The following is a 22,728-nucleotide window of genomic DNA, read 5'->3' as shown; positions in this document are numbered from 1 at the left end:
TCCTTATATAGATGAGTATATGTGGCCCTCACTTTGTTTAATATACCACAAGATACATGTATATTGAGTCTCAAGTTGGCAATAGTTGTGCAACCTTCTTGATGTGCTCCAATGGCCTCATAGCCTTGTTTTGCCACTCTAAACATTAAATTTCAAAACCTTGACAATATTCTCACTAAATACAAGTTCAAAATATGGAATTTCTCTTAGTATGAATAAGAAAGAAGAGGTATACGATTGTTATACGTATATCTCATATAAGTATATGCTGTTATTGGTTTGGAACTTTTTAGAATTAGTTATGTATTTTCTAAAATAAATTGTAGAAGATAACACTTATTACATTAAAAATCAAATGATTAATGATTTATAAAAGTACTAACCATTGTATTTAAACATTGCACATTTGAAATGGAGATTAGGTTAATGATAAGCTTTATGCGAACATTTCAAGTTGTAGTTATGAAATCTTATGAGCTTAAAGAACAACGTATAGAAAGTGAGTTTAGGCAAGTGATATGTTGACATAAGATCAAACAACTCAAAATGGACCAACATACAATTATACGAGAGATTGCTCAGATGAAGCATAAGATTCCTGAAGTTTAGAGATGCCCAATGGCTTGATCAACCAGCACCATCTCTAGCATCCTAGCCCTTTTTTCCTCTACCTTAAAAGCATAAGGCACATCACAAAGAGAGAGAGAGAGAGAGAGAGAGAGAGAGAGAGAGAGAGAGAGAGAGAGAGAGAGAGAGAGAGAGAGAGAGAGAGAGAGAGAGAGAGAGAGAGAGAGAGAGAGAGAGAGAGAGAGAGAGAGAGAGAGAGAGAGAGAGAGAGAGAGAGAGAGAGAGAGAGAGAGAGAGAGAGAGAGAGCCTTAAAAGCATAAGGCACATCACAAAGAGAGAGAGAGAGAGAGAGAGAGAGAGAGAGATAGAGAGAGAGAGAGAGAGAGAGAGAGAGAGAGAGAGAGAGAGAGAGAGAGAGAGAGAGAGAGAGAGAGAGAGAGAGAGAGAGAGAGAGAGAGAGAGAGAGAGAGAGAGAGAGAGAGAGAGAGAGAGAGAGAGAGAGAGAGAGAGAGAGAGAGAGAGAGAGAGAGAGAGAGAGAGAGAGAGAGAGAGAGAGAGAGAGAGAGAGAGAGAGAGAGAGCTCACTTAGGCATGATCTCTAAAGCCAAATTTGATATTGGGGTTATTGTTGCTTGAACTAAGAGGGTTGGACTTGGCATCAAATTCACCAGAATTGAGGGTTGGTGCTATAAGTTTAGGAAAGAGTACAAAAAGTTGTCCATTATTTGGTAAGATGATGGAGGATTTGGTGGAGCTAGTTTTATAATAGTTTCCATTTAGCCCGAAAGAGTTGTTATATTTATAGTTTCCGAATGTGTGATGCACTTTTGCACATCCTCTATATTGGGAATCATTTGTAGAAGAAATTCAATGGTTTGTTCATGTTGGAATGTTTCAAGTGTAGACTATGCTTGTAAAGCCATAGTAAGATATGATGAAAGTGTACATGAGGGTGCATCATAGGCTATTGAAAGTCTTCAAGGCACCAATCGCTTGCAACTATATGAGCCCTAATGAAAGATATCCTACATAAAACTACATTCTAATCTAGTTCAATGCCAAAAGTGCTTTGGTATGCTTTTAAAAACACGTTGTTGATTACACTTTTAAAACTTGAGAACAGTAGTTACCATGTATAGATACTTGTTGCTAGTAGCTTTCCACACTATAGTTGCTAGCTTACTTGCAAATCAACATTAGAAAAGTCAAGTACATATAGTGAATGTAAGATCCTAAATAGTCATGAGAGATCATGCTATCAAAGAAAAATAAAGAGTGCATACTTAGTGTTCAATGTATCAATGTCTATACTCTCCTTTGAAGACAAACACTCTTTAAATTGAAAGGCACCATTGAACAATATAACATTGCCATGTGGTCATGACCATTGTGTTAAAGCTTTAATATTGAATTGGTGCAATTGCTAATATTATACCTTTTGCACAACACCTTCTCTAGGAAAGCCTTAATTGCTTTCTCATGTTATTCTTGGCTTTGCTTCATTTTGTTCTTAGTTTTTTCCACTCTTTCATTGATCTCTTCTTTCTAGAGCTTATGATCATTTGTTGCTCTTCTATTTCTCCTTTATCTAACTCTCTTGATGACGACGACGAGCTTATCTCAATATCTTCCCCTTGTTTCTTCTCATGTTTCTAGCTCATGATAGGGTTTGGGTTTTTAGCTTCCCCCCATTGGCTCTTCTCCTTTTCTTGGGTGTTGTGTTTTCCAATACTCTCCTTTGGTGGTTGCTACTGTTGGGTTGCAAAATTGAGGGCACAATGCCTTGTAAGGGCATACCGATATTGATTGTGATGACTCATGTTAGTGCATTGCCATAGTTGATAATACTCTTATGTACTTCTATGCAATTTGGTTTTAGATTTGGATCTTTCATGAGAACTTTATGGGCCTTGGTTAAGGAATTAGTTATACATTCCAATCAGAGGGCATTTAAGTCCTATTGGCAATATTCATTGTTATGATATCTTCCAAATAACCACTTTCGAACTTTGACTAGGATGGTGGTGGCTTTATTATAAGTAAAAAGGTGATAGAACACTTGTGTTGTGACTCGAAGCTCTTTGCTTTTAACAACACTCCTTCATTGCTTATCACAATGTCATTCCACCTTTGTACAACCTGTGGTGTTTTATGTGTCATATTGCATATTTTCCTATTTTAGCTTTATGCCAAGAGTTTCTTTTATCAATTATGGATTGAGCTCAAAGTTTAATATCCTCTCCACAATCCTATCATCTTGTTTTATAACATAGAAGAACTTATTGAATTTAGTATTTGGATGGTAATTTTTGAGGAGAATCGAGCATGCCATAAAGTGAACATTGTTATCCATAGCCCATACATAGTTGGCTAAGCCACACTTGGCTATCAACTCCCTTGTGGTTTGGTATGTGTTGATCAATCTTCCAAATTTATCAAGATATGGAATCATATTAATCCTACTCTCCACATGCTTGTCCTTAATGAGGGGATCTTTGATTAGTGTTAGGCAAGGAATGGGTAGCATAGGAAGAACAAGGGCATGCTAGGCTGCCATCTGCAGAAAATAATTAATACTCATTAGAATCATCCACAAAGAAAAAAAACATAGAATTCACTTATCAGCTTTTATTTGATTAACTTCTTTACCACAAAAATTGATTATAAGTTGATCAAGGTTGTTGAGATATTTAAAATGAGTACACCATGCAATAGAGTTATCTTGAAATCAAGACAAAGTGAACTTATTACTCATGAAGATGAGGTGCCATTATAAAGGCTTATAAGTAGGCGGCTTTTTAGGGTACTAGTTTAGAGTGGTGGATTTGGTTGGTAGCTTTCAGCCAATGGTTTCTAAGTGGATAAGGTAGGTGGCTAAAGTGGATTCACATAATGCAGTGGGTATAAGAATACTCTCCCTTTATTGATAGAGACAACCATAGGATAAACCAATTAACCTAGGTAGTGTGACTCTTGTGCAATACCCCAAATACATATCATGTGTTTGTGATTTTAACATGCCCCTTCAAACTCATGATGTACACAGCTTTGTGTATGACCAATATCTTGGTCACCACATGACTTACTAGGGACATGTCCACCCTTAAGCAGCTCAGAGGCACATTGGCTTGTCTACTCAAGATGATTAGAGGTATTCTTTGCTTAATCAGTTATGGCTTAAAGATTTGGATGGTTTATTGAATTTTGCATTTAGATAATATGACTTTAGCAAAGGCTAATACAAGTAGAGTTTACAAAGGTTGCATGACATAACTTGAGAGAATTACAAAAGAGAATGCATACTTTCTAAAGCAATCCTTCATAAGTTGAAACATAGAAGGAGCCTCCTTAAGGTACCTTCTTCTTCTTCTTCTTAAAAGTCATGGATAATGCTTCATGCTTTTCTTCTTCAGCTTCAACTTCTTCCTTGTCTTCTTTAGCTTCCTCTTCACTTTCTTGGGAAATCTCATGAGAATTAATTTGATTCTTGTTTTTGCAAAGTATAAAATACATAACCTTTGAACATGGTGGATTCATTTTCACCATTAAAAGTCATGATGCTATGTTTAGAACCACAAGATCTTAATAGGGATTTGGATACCTTAGTGTAGCTCTAGATAATAGAGAGATGAATTGAACAATTCTCAAATTTGGATGCAATAGTTAATGATAGTAGTGGTGCTCGGTTATGGAAGTATCATGGCATGTTCTTTATTAGGGTATGCTAAAGTACATGTACGCTTCAAGAGCTGGCTCCCTCAGATTTGAACAATGATATTGTGATAGATACCTAACTCAGATTTGAGTAATAATGGTTATCATTACCAATAGGAATAAGCAATCAAGAGTTGACTCATTACTCAAATTTGAGTAGAAACTTAGTGGAGAAGAACACCGATAATAATGAGATTTGTATTCAGCTAAAATAGAGCACTCTTTCTCCTCAGGGCAAGTTTCGTGATAATGAGTAGTAGCAGTAGGTCTATTCTTGAAGTAGGATAGAATAGCAGATTGATAAAGAGACTAATCGCTTTGTACCTTAAAATGCATTGAGTAATCAATACCATTGATTATAACTTTAAAATGTAACCTTAGGATGCTTCCAGACGTATATCAAATACATGATAGTTGATTTGCAGATATAACTTCCCTTTAACAACCCATACTTGGAGTAGATATGCCTAGTTATGAGCTTTGGACAACAAATAAGAGCTTCAAATGTGATATGACTTGCAAGAGAAATGAGTAGCTCATCAAGGACTTATTTGGGGAAACATTTTAGCTACAAACAAGTCATGATTCTTGGAAGATGTGGCCTTGCTCAGAAGCTAATAATGGCTCCAAGAAATCAGTGTGACCAACTCAAAAATAGTATTGTCTTGGGTATCCACTGCTCATTTTGATAGAAGAAACCCATAGTTGGAACAATGCTTGCAACTTAATGAAGTCATAACCACCACGAAATCAAGCACAGATTCAATAGCTCTTATTGGTGTGCTTTTAGCAAGAATGGTGTCTGATCTGACATTAGCTTAACAAAGGTAGCTTAGTAGTGATGGTTTGTATTAAGCTAAATGGCCATTACCCTAGTTGTAATGAAAAATGCATTCGGGTAAACTGGAGGAGTCATGATAGTAAAAGATCCAATGTGATTCGAAGAGACGTGGTGCTTGATGTTTGTAGCCCATTGAAAATAGATAACAATGTGATTTATGCATATATTTCAAAACTGATTGCGATCTAGCCATAGGAGATACAAGTGCAATTTCAACTGTAGTCACATGAATACATGATAACTCATATTTACACATGTAGATTTGTATACTCGGGTAGCCATTAACTTAATGAGAAGTAGCTTGTTAATGCTTTATTTTAGTCATGATTGACGATAGTTAATGACAGCAACTCTGTTAGCTCCAAACACTAGCTAATGTGATCTATAACTTGCCAAATAAGCACAAATTGTGTTGTCTTCTAAGAAGAATGAGTAGGCATCTCATTAAAGATAGAGAATATCCCATAGCACTAGATAAGCTTGATAGAGTCCAATCCAGACTAGTAATAACTCCGATGTAGAGCAGCAAGATACATCTCAATAGCTCCACGTTAGTAAAAATAATAGCTCCACAGCCATAAACAATGGTAGATCTAATAGAGGCAGCCTTGAATTATCTATTCCTCTAGCAGCAATGGTAGTGATATTGAAGAGGTGGGTAGTAGGAGCTCAAGGATCCATACATATCATCGCTCTAAGATACCATGTTGAGATATTTAAAGAGAGATGGAGAAAAGAGATAATGAGTACACCATGCAATAGAGTAAGCTTAAAAGCAAGGCAAAATGAACTTATTATTCATGAAGATGAGGTGCCTTTATAAAGGCTTACAAATAGGTGGTTTAGGGTAGTGGTTTAGAGTGGTGGATTTGGTAGGTAGCTTTTACCTGTGGCGGTTTCTAGGTGTGATAAGGTAGGTGGCAAAACTGGATTCACATAGTGTAATGGGTGTAGAGAGACTCTCCCTTTATTGATGGATACAACCATATGATAAACCAATTAACTTAGGTAGTGTGGCTCTTGTGCAATCCCCCAAATACATACCATGTGTTTTTGATATTAACAAAGGTATGCTTGATGGCCAATTCCCTTGCTAGGAGGAGTTGGACAAAGGACAGTAGCCTGAAGCTCTCCTCCCTTGTAGAAAGAATAGAAGCTTTCAACCTTGTACACTTAGGTTTAGTGTGTATGAAGTTTTTTGAGTTGCTTTTTAGTCAATGGTCTCAATTTTATTTTAGTATATGCATCAAGAGTGGTTTGCTTTATTTACATTTGGAGCTCTAAGAATCCATTAGTTGCAAGTATTCAGGTTATAGGTGAGCTTGGTATGTGCATCTAAGTTGATTGATTGAACCATAAGGACGCATAGGTAGGATATGAGATCACTAAGCAGTGAGGGCCCATTAAAGCAATTAGTGATGTGAAGCTCTTCTTTGATCAGAATCTTGTCCCCTAGCAATAGTGGATGGAGCAACTCTTTAGATGCTTTGATTTTGTGGATCTCAAGGATGGATAATAAGGATGTTGAATTGCAGTAGGCTAGCTCACTACTAATGAAAATGACTACACGATGCCACTCTACCAAAGTGAAAAGAAGATGTCTTTAATGGCCATTTCAAGCAAAAAATAAAAGCAAGAAGAAGAAAAAGAAGACTAAAACTTTGTATACATGTAAATAACTTGTTTTATTCTTTTTCATTACTTATGTATAAAATTTCTAGGGTTTCCAACCTCTTGGGCATCATGGCCATTTTATGGCCTTATGACCACCAATTCTAGTCTACTTGTATGATCCTTCTAAGATCCACCACGCTCATTATGATGGAAAATTATGTAACCTTATTAGTCTATGGAAATCAATACAACTTGCATGGGAGTGAGCGTGGCTCTCCATTTAATACAAATTTAACTATATTATCCCTTTGAAAAATAAAAAAATCCCATAAATTAATCTCGATGAAGTTCAAAATTTACGCAAAATGCTTGGTTGACTACTACTACATGACCCCTCTAAGTTTTCAATGAGTTTTTTCAGTATATTCCCAGGTTTTCTCTCCATTTTTAACATGTTGATTTTCTTCTCAAATTCTTTCTCATTTCCCCTTTCTCTCAAAATTCTAATTTTCTTCTCTTTCTCAACCACAATTCTTATTGCCTCCTCAAAAGCATCAAGCTCCTTTATTTGTACCTTTTTCCTCACCTCTTCATGAAGCTTTTCTATGAAATGTTTCACCTTTAGCATGTCTAGTGTCTTTTCTTCCATCTGAAGTGAGGCGTTCCGATGGTCTCATCCTCAAAGGCAAATATATTAATAGCTTGTCCTTCCTCTCATTGGCAAATGTCTATCTTCTTCCATAGGTCTTGGAGATCTTTATATATTTCTATCTAATTATGAATGCCCCTTTTGTGGCTTCATACGCTATGAGTCTTAGGGGTCTTTATTGATCTAAGAATTTTTTAAAGTATTGTATCCAATTACAGTCCTCATGCAACAATTGATACCTTAGGATCCAAAGTTTCGTGGTAGGTTTTTGCATGATGCAACCTAGCTCAAGTTTCTTTTCTATGAGCCTTTAGGGATCTTGGGTCTTGGTTCCATGAAACTCAAGGAATGGATAGGCTATGATTTCTGTTCTAAAGTCAACTCAAACAATCTAGCCAAAGTCAAGGTGCACTCTTCAATTGGAGCACCACAAAAGATGACAAATGAGTGATAGACAACGAAAGCACTATCTACAACCCAACAAGCAAAGAAGTTCCCACATATGATATCAACCTTGACTACACATCGAGTTCAATGAACACATGCATACATGACATCATTACAAGCATCAACAAAGGTCAACCCATTCAAGGCAATGTATGGTAGAGGCCCGATTTTCCCATTGAAAATGTCAACAATCAGCATTCAACCACAATACACAAATGCCATAGAATGGTATGTCGACCTATCAAAGAAACAACCACTAATCATATCAATGATACATCACAAACTCCATAAAAGCTCAATAGAGGCAAAATAGAAGATATGACACAAATAATAAGCATAAAACATACCAGAAATAAGGGGCTTTGGTTAGCATCTACTACCCAATTAGATGCCCAAGCCTCTCAAAATCCTTTATGCATAAGTGGATAGTCCCCTATTAGATAATTAATAAAATCTGAGAATACACACATAGACCAAAGCACCTCCAAAAGGGCATAGTAGCATATGTACATGTCCATGGCATCAAGCCAAATTTTAGACCCTTTCTACAAGATGCACAAGCACAATAGCAAGCAAATCAAATGAAACTATTAGAGAATAGAGAATGACAATATGTTAGACAAGCTGCATATGAATCCCATAGAACATTGCAAAATGCTAGACGAGCTGAAGATGAATAAGATGGCATGACGTAGTTCGTGTCAACAAGGAACCGACAAGGGAAACACACATATAATGAAAAAGAGATTAAAGTTCAAAAAGTGTCCACAATTGTGAGTGTCCCAACCTGTTGACCAACAAAGGTTAGAGGAAGTAATGCATCACAAAATAATGAAACAACCACAAGCAGCTCATGGTCTTGGACCTAGCAAGATGTTGGTAGCATGTATTAGACAGATGACTATCACTGCTTTATGTCGTGTATGCAAGGAGGCTCTTGAGAAGGACACAAACATCATGCAAGTAAGATCTCAAGGAAAGGAAACAATCGAGATGAAAGCATGCAGAGAAGGCTTAGAAAGTGTATGAACAAGTGAAAGGGGGAAATAAACACTCAAAGATTCCCTTCGAAAGACATCAATGGGAATTCTAAGCCTAGTCATACAAATAGAGTACACCCTTACCACACATGTCTCATCCCTTTTTTGAGGAGGAAGTGTTGTATCCCTGTTGGGACCCATGCCCAAACATCAGCACACAAGCCCACGTGGCAAGTTAGTAAAACTCATTGGCCCCATAGTTAATTGTAGCCATTCTTGGCATGCAACTGAATGGGGAATAAAGGAGAAGAGAATGAAAGCAGAAGGAGCATTAATTGCTGGTTAAACTGAGTCATAGCACTTCACAATATTCAATTCTAATACCACAAAAAAGTTTTCTACTATATACAAAAATATAATTTTTTTCTTTCAATATGATAAAGAAATAATCAAAAGTCTTTAGAAACAGACCTTACAGTTAACAAAAAGCTAAAAGTTGCCAATTTTGGGTGTGAAACACAGAAGAATAAGAGAAGTTGCATGTTGCAAACTCAAAAGGTGGTCTCACAAGGCTAGCATGACCCTATATCTAGTAGGTCATTTCAATATTGCCAAGGCTTTTGGTAAATAACATTGTTACTCCAACAAGTGGATGTTCCCTCATAGCCAAAGTAGCCCATTATTCCAACAAGCTACTCCCCTAGTTCACCATTGATACCATTATGATGTACCTTTGTAGTAGAAGCCAACTTTGCAAGGTCCTAGCTTTCACTTCACAAATGCTGATTCAACTACTGCACAATTTGGTCGACCAACTTCAAACTAGCCAGACACCGACCAGATCATTGAACTTGCCAAAGTTTACTCATGCTAGAAAGGGAAAAAGCTCCCCATGACAACATCGTTAGTCTAACTTTAGAAGTATTGTAGCCTTACTAGAATGACATTGGCCTTGCAAGGCTCTTGATGACAATGTGGCCATGGTGCCCCACAACACTATAGTTCAACATTTGTCCTCTTCAAGTCTCATCCAGCTTTGGTGGTCTTCAAATTTTTGATTGCAGCACTCGGCTACTATGATCACAGATCCCTAGAATGCATTTGCTCACAAAAATCAACAACTAGCCCTTGGAAATGACCTTGAGTAAACTAAAAATCCTCCATAATTAGAAATAACACCTATCAATTAAGCCCAAAATTGCAGATGATGACTCCTTCTAGGAAATGATCATCTCAATGTTGTAGTCACGACCATCACATTGATAATGTCTTTTCGTCACAGTCGCCCACCGATGAAGCATTGCAACTCTCCAAATTCACACTTGAAGGAAGACCAATCAAAAAATGATGGCTTGTTTATAAATATCTTGCCATCTCAAATTATGGGTCTTCATGATTTTTGTTGCAATGTTTTTTGCAAATTGTTGCTATCCTAACGTGTTCTAAAACACTGCAACATCACCTTTATCTTTCTTTTTTAAAACCTTCCATTTTAAATTTTTTTTCTAACCATCCATTTTGAAAATTTTCTTCTTCTTTTTCCCTTTAAAAATCTCATATGAGAACAAGGTGCATTCATACCATTGAAGTAAAACAATAACCCTTGCAGTCCCTCTAGAAGGACTAACTCGATAGAGTTGAGACAAGAAAGATTCCCAAAATAATCTACAAGCTAAAGAATATTGTCTTGCCTCTCAACGGGCAATCGAAAAACCCAAACAAAGTTGTTCTTGAGAATGGCAAGTTAATTATCAAGCCTTGCTTGGGGTACCCATGAAGCTATGCACCTCAAGATCCCCTTCCTCAAAAGAGCATTACAAATGAAGTCATATTCATGTGGCTTTATCAAAGTACCAAAGAAGCTTCGATTAATGTAGCAAGTTTACTTTGTAAAGATCCACATGATATATATGCCTCGTACTTTATGAGAAGCCCTTGTAAATGCAACCTGAGAAGACCCTTGTGATGTACATGTTTGGAAATATAGAGGATTGAATCCTCCCTTGTGATGCACATATTTGGAAAGACAAAAGATTCAATCCTTTAGAAACAAGTTCTTGACAACTCTTATAAAATTGTATGCTTTGGATTATTGTTTGAGTTCTAATTTGCATGGGGAGCATGGAAGTTCGAGGGAAAGTAGCTATAGAGATTAAGTTTGTGTTGCTCTGTTGACTCCCATCAATGCTATTCAAATAGCCCCAATCACCATTGAAGTTAGTGTGTAACTAGCCTAATAATGTCCATGACTACAAGCTTGTCCAGTGTGAACTTTGTCTCCATATGAAGACCCATTTGAGGTTCAAGAGAATCAAACTCAACCTAATCAATAGATACAATGATATCAATATCTATAATGGTGGCATCTCTTACCACAACAATTGCATGTGGGGGTCTCTTCTTATAGGAGGGACAATGTCTGCCTCATCATCATTATCGTATCATCAGCACCATGACTACCATTCTTTCAGTTCTTGTTGCACCTTGAACCCTAGCCCCTAGAAGAAAATATAGGCCTCATTAACTTGGAGATAATACAAGAAATAATATCTTGTAAAACCAGACATACTATTGAAAAGTTTTGGTAACTTGAATTGTACATGAATAGAAGTCTTTGAAGACATGAAAATAAGATCATCATTATCCAAGGAGTTCTTACAAGCCTTCACCAGTTGTTCTATCAAATCATATAACATCTATAACTACTCACTAATATTTGATCCTACCAACTTGGACTTCGTAAGCTGCTTCTCTAGCTAATGCCAACAAAGGTTGTGAGCAGTTACCTAATGTGGCGAATACATTTTTGGAGACGAATGATATGATGATAGTCAAGGCCACCTACTCAATGATGACGGATTGTGGGTAGTCTTGTGTTACCTAATGTGGAGGTTGGAAATAAGGGTAGACAAGGCTACCTACTTAGTATAGCAATATATTTTCACATTGCAACACAATCAATATAGGAGTGGAATAGTACTTTTGATGAGCTCCTAGTAGAGAGCGCACATATTTAGGATAAGTTTGGATACAAACCTCATCATTAAATTTTGGAATCAATATTGAGGAAAACACAACAAAAAAGAGTGAAAATACACAAATACACAAACTCTACTAGCAAAAATTTAGGAGGGCACATAACTTGTCAAATTGCAAAGTGTAGGTACCAATCGTTAGGAGAAATATGGACTCAAAAAGGGCCCTTTAGATTAGGAGTTAATGACCTTTTGAATTGCAAGAGATTTGAGGTGGACCAATGGGAGAGGTGATGGTTTGCAGAATTTATCCACTTCCTTCTTTCCCTTGGACCCACCACTTATATACATGATGAAGATGGTCAATGGAAAGGTGCAATGTTTGAGAAAGATTCCTCGATATACATGTATCCATTTGCAATTGGGCCTCATTAAGTTTTTCATTGTGGCGTATTGGGGAAGGGTAGACTACTTAGGTTTCAGGGTTTCAGATTGTAGGCTTGTTACAATTATGCAACATGTTGAAGTTGCCTCTTGGAAGTGCTCAACATGTACTTCCTTCAAATTGTAAATCGCCACTTTTTTTTATTCATGTCATTTTAATTTATTGACAAGTTATTATCTCAACTTATTAAGAACTTTAACTTTTTTCTCCTATCAAACAGTTTTCCTTCAAATCATGTTGGATTAGGCTATGAGAAGCTTGAGTAGGACATCCAAAGCTCTATGTATCAAGGTGGGTGAGAAAATGAATGGAAATCATGTCTTCCAAATTTTAAGATTTTTTAACTACATGTTTACAATGACTACATCAATGAATAACTATGGTGCAATTTAACTACTTCCTTGCTTATGTTTTGACTCTATTGAAATACCCATTTTGGATGAGTGGTCACTTCAATTATTGAAGTCAAAGATGTTATAGGACATCCATAATTTCCTACAATTTGGAAAAGCTTCAAGATCTATGGGTATCATGATTTGTACAAGTTCATATTTTCCTATATTTTCCAAGTCCACTTTTCTACATTGTTATCCCTCTATGTTGGATTGTAAGGATATAGGTTAAATCTTTCTTATTTTCCAACTTTGAAGAAGGGAAGGATAAGGTGGATGAGGTACATAAAGGTGGTGTACTAATGTACGATGGTGGTTCCTAGTTTTACACATTATAATTTCACATTCATTTTTGTAAAATGCTTCTATTACCAATGATGGTGGATTAAGAGGGTTATGCCAATAGATTCCTCCAAAGTTCACTAAAGGCATGGGGTCATCCTTTGATTTTAAAATTCATATGCTACAAGGAACACTAGTCATAGTGAGCAATTGTTGGAGCTAATACTAGTGGAAATCATATGTATGTAGAGCTTTAACTTTTGAATTGGAGGTAAGAAGACGAGTTTGTTTATTTTGTATATTGTTTGCTATGTAGGGAAAATGATCTTTTGAAAATTATAAAAAATTATTAGCTTGTCTAGATGGAAAAACTAATAGAGAGGAATTACATGGTTTCAAGTGCTTTGCGAGAAGTTACTATTTGTATAGAGTTGGAGAATTATCTCAAATTCACAATAAAGATATTGACTGTTTTCACTTTTCATTTGGTTTTTTGTAATTTAATTTGTTAGTAGTATATGCATTGACTTAATGAAATAATTTTCATGATATTAATAATTTTTGTTTAAAAGTCCAATGTGAATGTGCACCGATTCTATCTTTATATAACCCATACCCACATCTCATTTTCACTTTCAACATTTCATCCACATACCTCTCTTTGGCAATGTATCCCCCTTCACACCCACTTTTTTGCCATTAGGCTTATTTTGGACTCGAATGTAGGCCCTCCAAGAAATGCCGCATCATATTTTGATTTGAAAAACGAGGTTACAGTAAAAGTTTTACAAATCAATTAGAAACTTATTAGGATTTAGATATTTCTAATCTCCTTCTCAAGAGCTTTCATTGATGTATAACATAATTAGGTTTGGATGTACATTGTGGAGGATGTAGAAAAAATGACTCAAAAAGTCCTAATAGCAAGTTTTTAAGCTAAGGTGAGAATACCTAGTATACTTGAGTTTACCAAAGTTTGTCAAACCTTGTAGACTTGGATTGCATTCCTTAAGGGACTTTTAATGAAATGTCATATGATAGGGTCTTGATGTAAGATTGATAGGGTTCACTATGCTCCTCATGTTTCCAAGGATTTGATAATGTGCCATTTTTTAAAGGGCCCAATATTGAGTCCAAAAGAAGCTTGGCATGCCTTCTATTGTGACCATTCATACATCCTATGATAGATTCTTATAGTTTATTGTAGTCATAGAGTTCATTGGGAGAATGGACCTATATGAGATCTTTTCTCCCCAACATTAACTACTATGACATAATGCTTTGGCATGCACATTGATTGAAAAATCCTTTACAATATTTGAAAAATGAATTTCTTGCAATCTCTTAACATACATCAATAGAGATCAAGACTTTTGAAATTGGCTTGCGTGATATGAAAGAATTTCTCCTCTAAGTTTTATAGGAATCTCAACACCTAGGAGGTCCAAAAAGTTGAATACAAAAAATTTGGAAGTCATTATGTATCATGGATTGCCATATTTATCTTGTTTCTAGATGAAGGCACGGATTCCCTAGTTGTTGCAATGAGCAGCGAAGCCCAAGTAAAGGAACTTGTTAAGATATTCTATACCCAAACAAAGAAAGAAGTTGAGATAAATGTAGAACAAGATGATTTGGATACACTTGCGAAGAAGAGGGTCATTGTAACTATGGAGAGTAACTTTGCTTCCACCTCAATTAGATGAGACCTCGCAAGATGTGGATATTAATTGCCTTGTTGAGAGTATGCATTAGGGCCAAGGCCACTCCTAGGAAACCTCAACTAAAAATTCTCTAGCTATATATATGAAAATACACTTAGGTCCTACATGTAGGATATGTTGTTATGATTTTTTTGGGAAACATGGAAATCCCCCAAGAAATAAAATACATTGTGCTTTATTGTCATCCATAGCTAGTAGTTTTTCTTGAAGCCTAGGATTTTTGGTGAGTAATTAGACTTCCATTTTTTGCAAAGATTTTTGTTTGTTTTTGGTTTATGCACTTGACAATCTTGGCTGAGGATATGCATGTTTTGATAGGATGTTGATGATTTTTTTTATTGGAGATGAGAACACTAAAAATCGGGTGTTATTTCTATGCCTTCGTCCTTGCACATTCTCAGGATTATGGATTCATGTGCACATTACAATTCACTTCTTTGGCAAAACCAATCGGCCTTGATATGAAATAAGAAAGGTGATGTGGAGTTTTTCCAATGGAAGGCCTCTATTCCATATTTGTGCATTCCTTTGGCACTATAGAGATGCCATAGATGTCCTCATGCAAGTTTTCAAGTACATGACATTTTGGACATAAGGTGGCAACTCTAGAGTGAATGCCCACTCCAATAATCAAAGAATTGTTGGAAATGACTTCAATACATAGTCATCCAAAGAGTGTCGCAGCAAAGAGAATAGGAGATAAAGCTAGGATCAAATAAAGAGCCATCTTTCACAGTTGTTTGTTAGGAAGCTCACAAGTAAATGAAATATTGTTATAATATGCTAAATGCGTCACACATAGGAGAGAAAGCTAGGTTCAAGTAAAGAGTCATCTTTCACAATTGTTTATTAGGAAGATTGAAACAAAATATGATATTGTTATAACATGCTAAATGCATCACACATGCACCTCTTCATGGAAGGTATTACATTGATGATCCCACTTGGAAGGGTGTTGGGGATCACAATATGAGCTCGTGGTTGCATGGCCTTTATCACTATAAAATTCTCATACATAAGAGTGTGTTTCTTATACAATTTCAAAGGGCATCCCCTTCACACAAACAAAGCAAACTCAAGGTTCAACACATGATCAAATAAATAGGTTACTTGCATACATTTATAGCTTTTCTTGATACAAAGACTCATGAAAAGCCCATAGGATCATTGTAAAGCAAGCTTCTTAAATTCCACATCAAGATTTCATGGATATACTTCAATTCCCTCACTTTGAAAGATCAAGGGAAACACTCTCCCCAACAACAAATTACTTAGACCAGTAGCCTTCTATCATCACCCCTTTCCAACTAAAATAGTCCACCTTCTTGAAAAGTGTTTAACAATGGAAGGTTGAGTCTACTTTTCTTCCTTCTTCCTAGATTTAAAAGAAGATTAGTAAAGGTTTTTCATGATCGACCAATAAGAGTACGAGTAGGGAACATTTTAGTTGACCATAGACTAAACTTATGAAGCTTTAAGCCAAAAGAAATTGGGACAACATCAACTTATGTTTGAAAAGTTGATAACTTGAATTCAATCTATAATGGCCTCCTCTTATTGGTCTTCTCAACTACTTGAATACTCTAGATTACACAAAACTCTAATTCTCATCAGTCTTTAAAGATTTCACAATATTTTGAGCGGAGAAGAGAAGGAAAATAGTTCATAAAAAGAGAAGGACAATAGCTTCATTTCCCCATGGTATCAATGTAATAGAATAAAGAAGTAATGAGAGGAAGGGATGCAAAATGTATGCACCATATTGGCTCTCTACCCCCCACTAAACAAGCTCTATCCACTAGTTATAGTGCTCTCAATATGCTTCTTTGTCAATTGAATTGATGTGCAAGACTACACTTGCTATCCATGCTTGTAGGCCATGTGGCTACCATGTCAATATGCCACTCCTAGAATACTTGCAATCCTCCAACTCACTTTCCAAATCCATCTCATGCTTCATTTTATGATCAAACTACCAATCATGACCAAGAAGATTAGTAGAAAGTCAACGCAATCATTGCATACACAAATCACCTTCATTTTTTCTCATTAGCCTTTAATAGGTTTAGTTAAAACTACTATTTCATTCTTATCAAAACCATCATTCACATGCTACAAGGGTTAAGCCCTTTTTGAAGCTCAAAACAATGTGTTCTTATAATAAAAAATTTTCAAGACTTCACAGTTTCTTGAGTTCTTGAGTAATCTCCCAACTACCTTGCCATGAAACACCCTTTACAATCTCTTCCACCAACCCTTCCGAGTCCCATTGAAATTTTGATGTGTTAATTTTCCCAAGAAAGGCCCAAACACATCATCATAATTTCCCAAGGCTTGCATGACATCATTCTTACAAAAGTTCTTGAGGAATACTTACAATTCCTAGTTGTGTGCTTCCTAGCTACTTATGCTTTTGGCATTGATGAGAAACCATAATGAACATCATTTATGAGAGCCTTTCTCAATAGTCCAAGTTTTGTCAATCAAATATTTTGTAATTAATAAATGAGCCTTGTTACTAGTTGACTTGGGTGCCAATGCCAGCCTTGGGGGATGTCCTCCACCCAAATGCGTTCGTTGCCTAAAAAGAGTGGCCTTGATGATGTGTTGGCATGATGGTGTTACGCTCTTGTTCTTTTTACCTTGCCCCATACATCTAGGATAGTGTGTAACTAGCCTTAGTCATATGTTGCTCCACCCTATCTCCACAACATGATTTCCTTCGCATCATTACACCATCCTCTCCCTTACTTTTTCCTGAATAACAAACCAAGTCGTCTCATCCTACCAAGCTTTAATAACATTCACCTCATTCATATTCTCCTATTTTCAGTGTCAACACATTAGTTGGAATTTGTTCTCCAACACCTATTCCCCCATGGTATGAATTGATCCATCATGATTTTGGCTTCTTTTGTCTTTCCATTCCTATTCCTACTTGTCTTAGTCCTCTTTGTAACATTTCATTGGAATGAATCACTCATGATTCAACTTTTTTTGAGGATGTGTTAATGATAATGTCAATGTTCCATTGGATGAGGTCACTTGTATTAGTTATATTTAGAGAACACTCAGCTATGTTAGATGTTATTATTGACAAGTTTTTAGCCATCTTTAGGAGGATCCACATCTAGCGGTGGTTGATACTGTCATTAGGAGAATTGACCTCTTCTAATTTCTTTGCTTTCATAAGGTTACATATAAGTTGTTTCTTGTTTCATCTATGGAGAATACTACAACAAAGGACACTCCATCAAAGTTTGCATTTCAAAGGGACATATTCAAAGTCCAAAGGCAACTTTTTCCACTCTAAGTGGGGACATGCCTATTCATATGGGAGCCATTTTGTTCATAAAGGGGGATGATCCATTTTCAATCAAGTTTCACGAGGGGCCAACTAAGTTCAAGTCCTTAGAGTAGGCCAATGTAGTCCTACACAAGACACATTTTTGGATGACACAATCTTCTTTCAAATTCCAAATTTTGCAATAACTAATGTTTTAGCCACTTTGGAGGATTTTGAGTTTGCCATTTCTCTTAAGTGTCAACTTTTGATAGAGAACCATCCTATGTTCTAGTCTCCCATGGTAGAGGTTTCACAAGACCACATGACTAGCATCTACATTGACAATTGAAATGCTATTTTCTCAACTCATCCATGGGAATTTATAGCAGATGTGTTCAACATGAGATTACCCATTCATAACCTTAGAGATCTCCTCTAAAACATTAGAATTGAACCACATATTAGCATTTCTTTGGTTAAATGGAGACCACATCTTTTTCCTCTCATTTCATTGCACACATGTTTAGCGTGCCCCTCAACTCTTTCAAGGTTTTCTTCCTTGATATGTCACTAAATGGATATGTTGAGAGCTTTGAGTTCACACTCTTTCTCCCAAAATATAGCCTCCCTTACAACGTAATCAAATTTCCAAAGCCATGAAACAAGACTACAATGAGCAAATACTAAGAGAAATGTTGCAACAATTAGCTTAGAATAGCTTGATCTAGTCCATTGATGCAAACATCACATGTCCCTTGGCAAAAACTATGATTCAACAAGCATATTATTTTCAAGGGCATTCTTCTAATGGATTGAGAGACATGAAGAATTTTGAAAGGATTGCAACTCCACTACTTGATCTAATCAAGAACCAAAGTTTTTTTTTAAAAAGAAAATAAATAACTTCAATAGATTAAAGTATATAGCTAGTATGTCATCATATTTAATATTTTTGTATCTTTCTAAACACTTTTGAGATTCATTGTGAAGATTTCTTTTGGGGTGAAAAATGGTGAGATTGATTATGTTGCTAAGAAGAAATACATTTTAATTACAAGCACTCAACAATCTAGTTGGATCTAAATGCAAATAAGATCACATATCTACAAGGTCTGTCATGGCAATCTAGGGGGGTTGGGGGGAAGAAGCACTACTAAAGCTCCTATCAATGCCTAGAGTCCCCTTCCAACTACCCCTAGCAACGGGGACTAATGGATTTGCAAAGCTCCACAAAAATGGTACAAGTCAAAGGGATCACAATAGATCAAATAGCCACACTTCGTGGGGTGCCATGAAACTACTATTGAAACTCCCATCAATGCCTAGAGTTCCCTTCAAGCTACCCTTAGCAAACTCTGGGGAGTGAATGATGGATGAGCAAACGTCTACCAAAGTGTATACCAAAAGGCTCGTCCAAGAGTCAAAGGGGTCATAGTAAACTAGGTAGCCACACTTCATAGATCACGGTACCCATCGCCTCATCATTGTGCTTGACATCCTTACCTTCTATAGATTTGAGCCATCATCGCTCGCCATTGACACATAATTAAAGAGACCCACACAATCTAAAATAGACACATGCTTTCAAACAAAACCTGATTTCTATGTTTCTTCTCGTTGTAGTTAAATTGTTATCTAGTGCACCTAGAAGAAAACGTTTAATTGTTGAGTTCATTCAAGGTTGCACCATCACCATCAGACCCATGAGTAAGAACTTGCCATGGAGTGATAATGATGCTAAAGAGAGAAGATGATGCCATTGCATCCTCCACTCTGCAAGTGCTGATGACTGCTGAAGTTGCTCATGGAATTACCATTTTTTGTATACAGCTAGGCTATGACTATGGCCTTAATGGGCACCAGGTTACATCAGTATGGTAACATCTTGTCCATGCTGTTGCACCCCAAGGGGTCATTGCAGAAGGATTTGGAGTCGACTGCTGTAAGAAATTGTCTGGAAGGTCAATTATTATAAGCATTGCATCATGTCTTTTACAATAACTTTACATTTACAATTTGCTTTGTCATGGTACAAGAATAATCATTCTGCAAATTGAAGTTGTGCATGACCCAAACTGTCATGCCCAGTTACTCCTGTCCAGATCTTTTTGTGTATCCTCTTCATTGCTGTTGGATTGTTCAATGTGTTGCATATCCAAATAGCCAGCATAGATATAGGATCCAAAGCCCCAAAGAGTGAGAAGCAGTGACAGTATTTTGAAACCATCCATGGGATCATGCAAGAATATTACAGCTGCAATGCTCGTAATGGGGACTCGCACTGCATTTAAGACTCCAGCTAGTAAAGTGGATGTCAAGTACAGGATTGCAACACTGCCCAGTATTCCCAACTGGAAGGTTATAGCGGACCAAACAAGGACCATATAATAGGAAATAGGCCCAAGAGTAAACTTGCTAGCCTCAGATTTCATAGCAGAGAAATCACCACTGGCAATGACACCAAATGTTGTAAAAATACAGCCCAAGAGGGAAACCATGGTCTGCTGCTCCAGGATGACATGCACTGATTCCCTTCCCAAAAATTTTATGAAGACTAGCTCAGAGAGAGCAAAAATCAGCCCATGCAAAGCTGATCCCATAACATCTAAGATAAATCCAACTGCATATTGCCTGCTGGTTACACCTGCTGGTCTGTCAGAACTGGAATCTAATGCTAGAATAACAGCACCGGCAGTGATAACTCCCACAGCATTGAAGGTAAAAGCATTGAGCTTCTTTCCTACCAGAAAATAGGCAAAAATAGCAGTGAATGTAAGTGAGCAAGCAGAGAGAAGTGATGCTGTTGATGCTGGCAAATATGAGTAGGCCCATGAGTACATCAAATTGTCAGCTGCGCTCAACAATCCCAAGAATGTATAAGCAAACAACAACCCCCATGTGGGGCGTGTGGGAGATATGTTAGGTCTGGTATAAAACGGTATCAGGGCAAGACCACACAAAGGCCATCCTGCCACTGCTATCCATGCTATTAACCACCTCCTCATGCCACCATCCTGGTAATAGAGGCGAGAAAGGATACTTGAAGCCGGAAAGGCTGTCAACATGCCCAAAGAGCTCACAATCAAAAGTATCCAGAATGCTACATTTTTCTTTCTATACACTTCCCACCATTTTGACAAGTCCTTTTGCCACCAGCTATCAGATTGCGCAGTAGTCATCAAATTTTCTGTCACACCACTCATTTCAATCATTCAACCTGCAGACATCAAAATGAATCAACATTGACCTCAGCACAGATTATAGAAGCACAACAAAAAACTCTCCCTTGCATCTATAAAGTCAGCATAAAAACACCATTTCATGCAAATTGTACCCTTTTTCCAGAACAATTTTGGATCATTATGTAGCTGATAGCTTCAATTGCAGTTTGCCTATTCCCAGAAAGTGTTATGCACATAATCCACATCTTGTGCCACAGTGGCTTGTAAGGTTATTATTTGATTGCAAAGGAAAAGGACAACTTCCATGGATATGATATTTCACTCATTACATGAGCATTTGCAGTATAGGCAGTTCTTTTGTATCATATTTAGGTCCTCCCAACCTGGCGTCAGTAAAGAAGAGTCAATGCTAAAATGAAGAAAAAGATAAGGGCCTACAAAATGAGCATTTGAGCTAACTGGGAAGGATGACCAACAAATCGTTAAATATCTTGGATAGCGATCTACCAATACTTGACCACCGAGATAAATGTTTTGGGACATAACAAATTTATTCAGTGCCTGGGATTAGCCACTCAAATTATCCACAACAAATGTCAACTCGATGGTTAATTGTAAGAGATTGAACAGAGGAATTTCCTCCAATTAAGTTGCACAATCTGTGTGACTAACAGACTCTGTCTGTTATTTCTAGGATATTGACCACAATGTGAATGCATACAGGGTTGCACCTATAATAACAGAGTCTAATGTATGTCACTCATGTTTAATGTGTTGTGATTTGTAGATCATAAGTATTTTCCCTTGATTTATTATTTAATGTGGATGTGGTTGGATTTGGAAGAAATAGGAGCCAGCATCCAATGTCCATGTACAGAACATTAAAATATTGATCCATGTATTATCTTTTCAACCTTGGATTATGAAAATTGCACTACTTTGGACAAATTCTTATGAACGAAGTGATAGATTATGAAGATCCATTCTCTTGAGTGATGAAAAGTGAGGTGATTTCAGTGATTAAACTTGATATTAAGCTTGTTTCAGTGTGTGGATCTCACACCAGAGATGTCAGCGATGTGTGTGACATAAGAAGACCATCCCCATATCAAAAATGTTATGACATTGATCCTAAAGTGCCTAGGGATTTATGATCAGTGATTGGACCTAAACAATTGGTATTCAACTTTGGTCGTAAGTGCAGCATATTCAATTATTACAGCTGGATTGAGGAATCATGAGTTAACAGACTGATCCAGAACCATGAGACAGATAAGATGCTAAAAGGGGCAATTCAACTATACTGTGTGTACTAAGTCTAGCAAAACATATTTTCAACATTTGCAGAAACTGGAACATTATGATCTTAATAGAGGCAGCTCAGTCCCAAGATATGCAGCCACTTTGCAGATCTAACACATCTGAGATTTGCTTGTGCAAAAAACCTGCTGTGCACCAACTGCTACAAACAGTTTAATGCCCAAAATAAAGTTGATAAATAACTAAAGATCTAAAAGGCTATATTCAAAAGTCAAGAAAGCAAATCACAATGTCAAACACTTCTATTCCAAGGCATCAGGAAGCTGAAGCAATCCATCCCAGAACCAAGATCAGTAATTCCCTTTGTTG

The 22,728-nt window shown here is 36.8% G+C and overlaps 1 protein-coding gene across 6 annotated transcripts in view; it reads right to left on the bottom strand.

The window, feature by feature from the left end:
- Nucleotides 1–19,907: 19,907 nt before the first annotated feature.
- Nucleotides 19,908–22,728, bottom strand: part of PUP5 (purine permease 5) — a 34,314-nt gene continuing 31,493 nt past the window's right edge. For 3 of the 6 annotated variants that reach the window (XM_087699079.1, XM_087699081.1, XM_087699082.1), the window contains 2 exons: nt 21,252–21,482; nt 19,908–21,134 (listed from right to left, as the gene is read on the bottom strand). In XM_087699079.1, the coding sequence (XP_087555205.1) occupies nt 19,996–21,129 (1,134 nt within the window). In that variant the 5' untranslated portion in view covers nt 21,130–21,134; nt 21,252–21,482 and the 3' untranslated portion in view covers nt 19,908–19,995. The remainder of the gene's footprint in view (nt 21,135–21,251; nt 21,483–22,728) is intronic. The other 3 variants (XM_087699084.1, XM_087699080.1, XM_087699083.1) reach the window with 1 other exon arrangement.

The sequence above is a fragment of the Lygodium microphyllum genome, chromosome 18 (genome assembly GCF_053477565.2).
Source record: "Lygodium microphyllum isolate KBCC chromosome 18, Lygodium_microphyllum_v1.1.10, whole genome shotgun sequence".
Taxonomy (NCBI): Eukaryota; Viridiplantae; Streptophyta; class Polypodiopsida; order Schizaeales; family Lygodiaceae; genus Lygodium; species Lygodium microphyllum.
The sequence above is the reverse complement of the archived record's forward strand: the minus strand, read 5'-3'. Positions and strand labels throughout refer to the sequence as shown.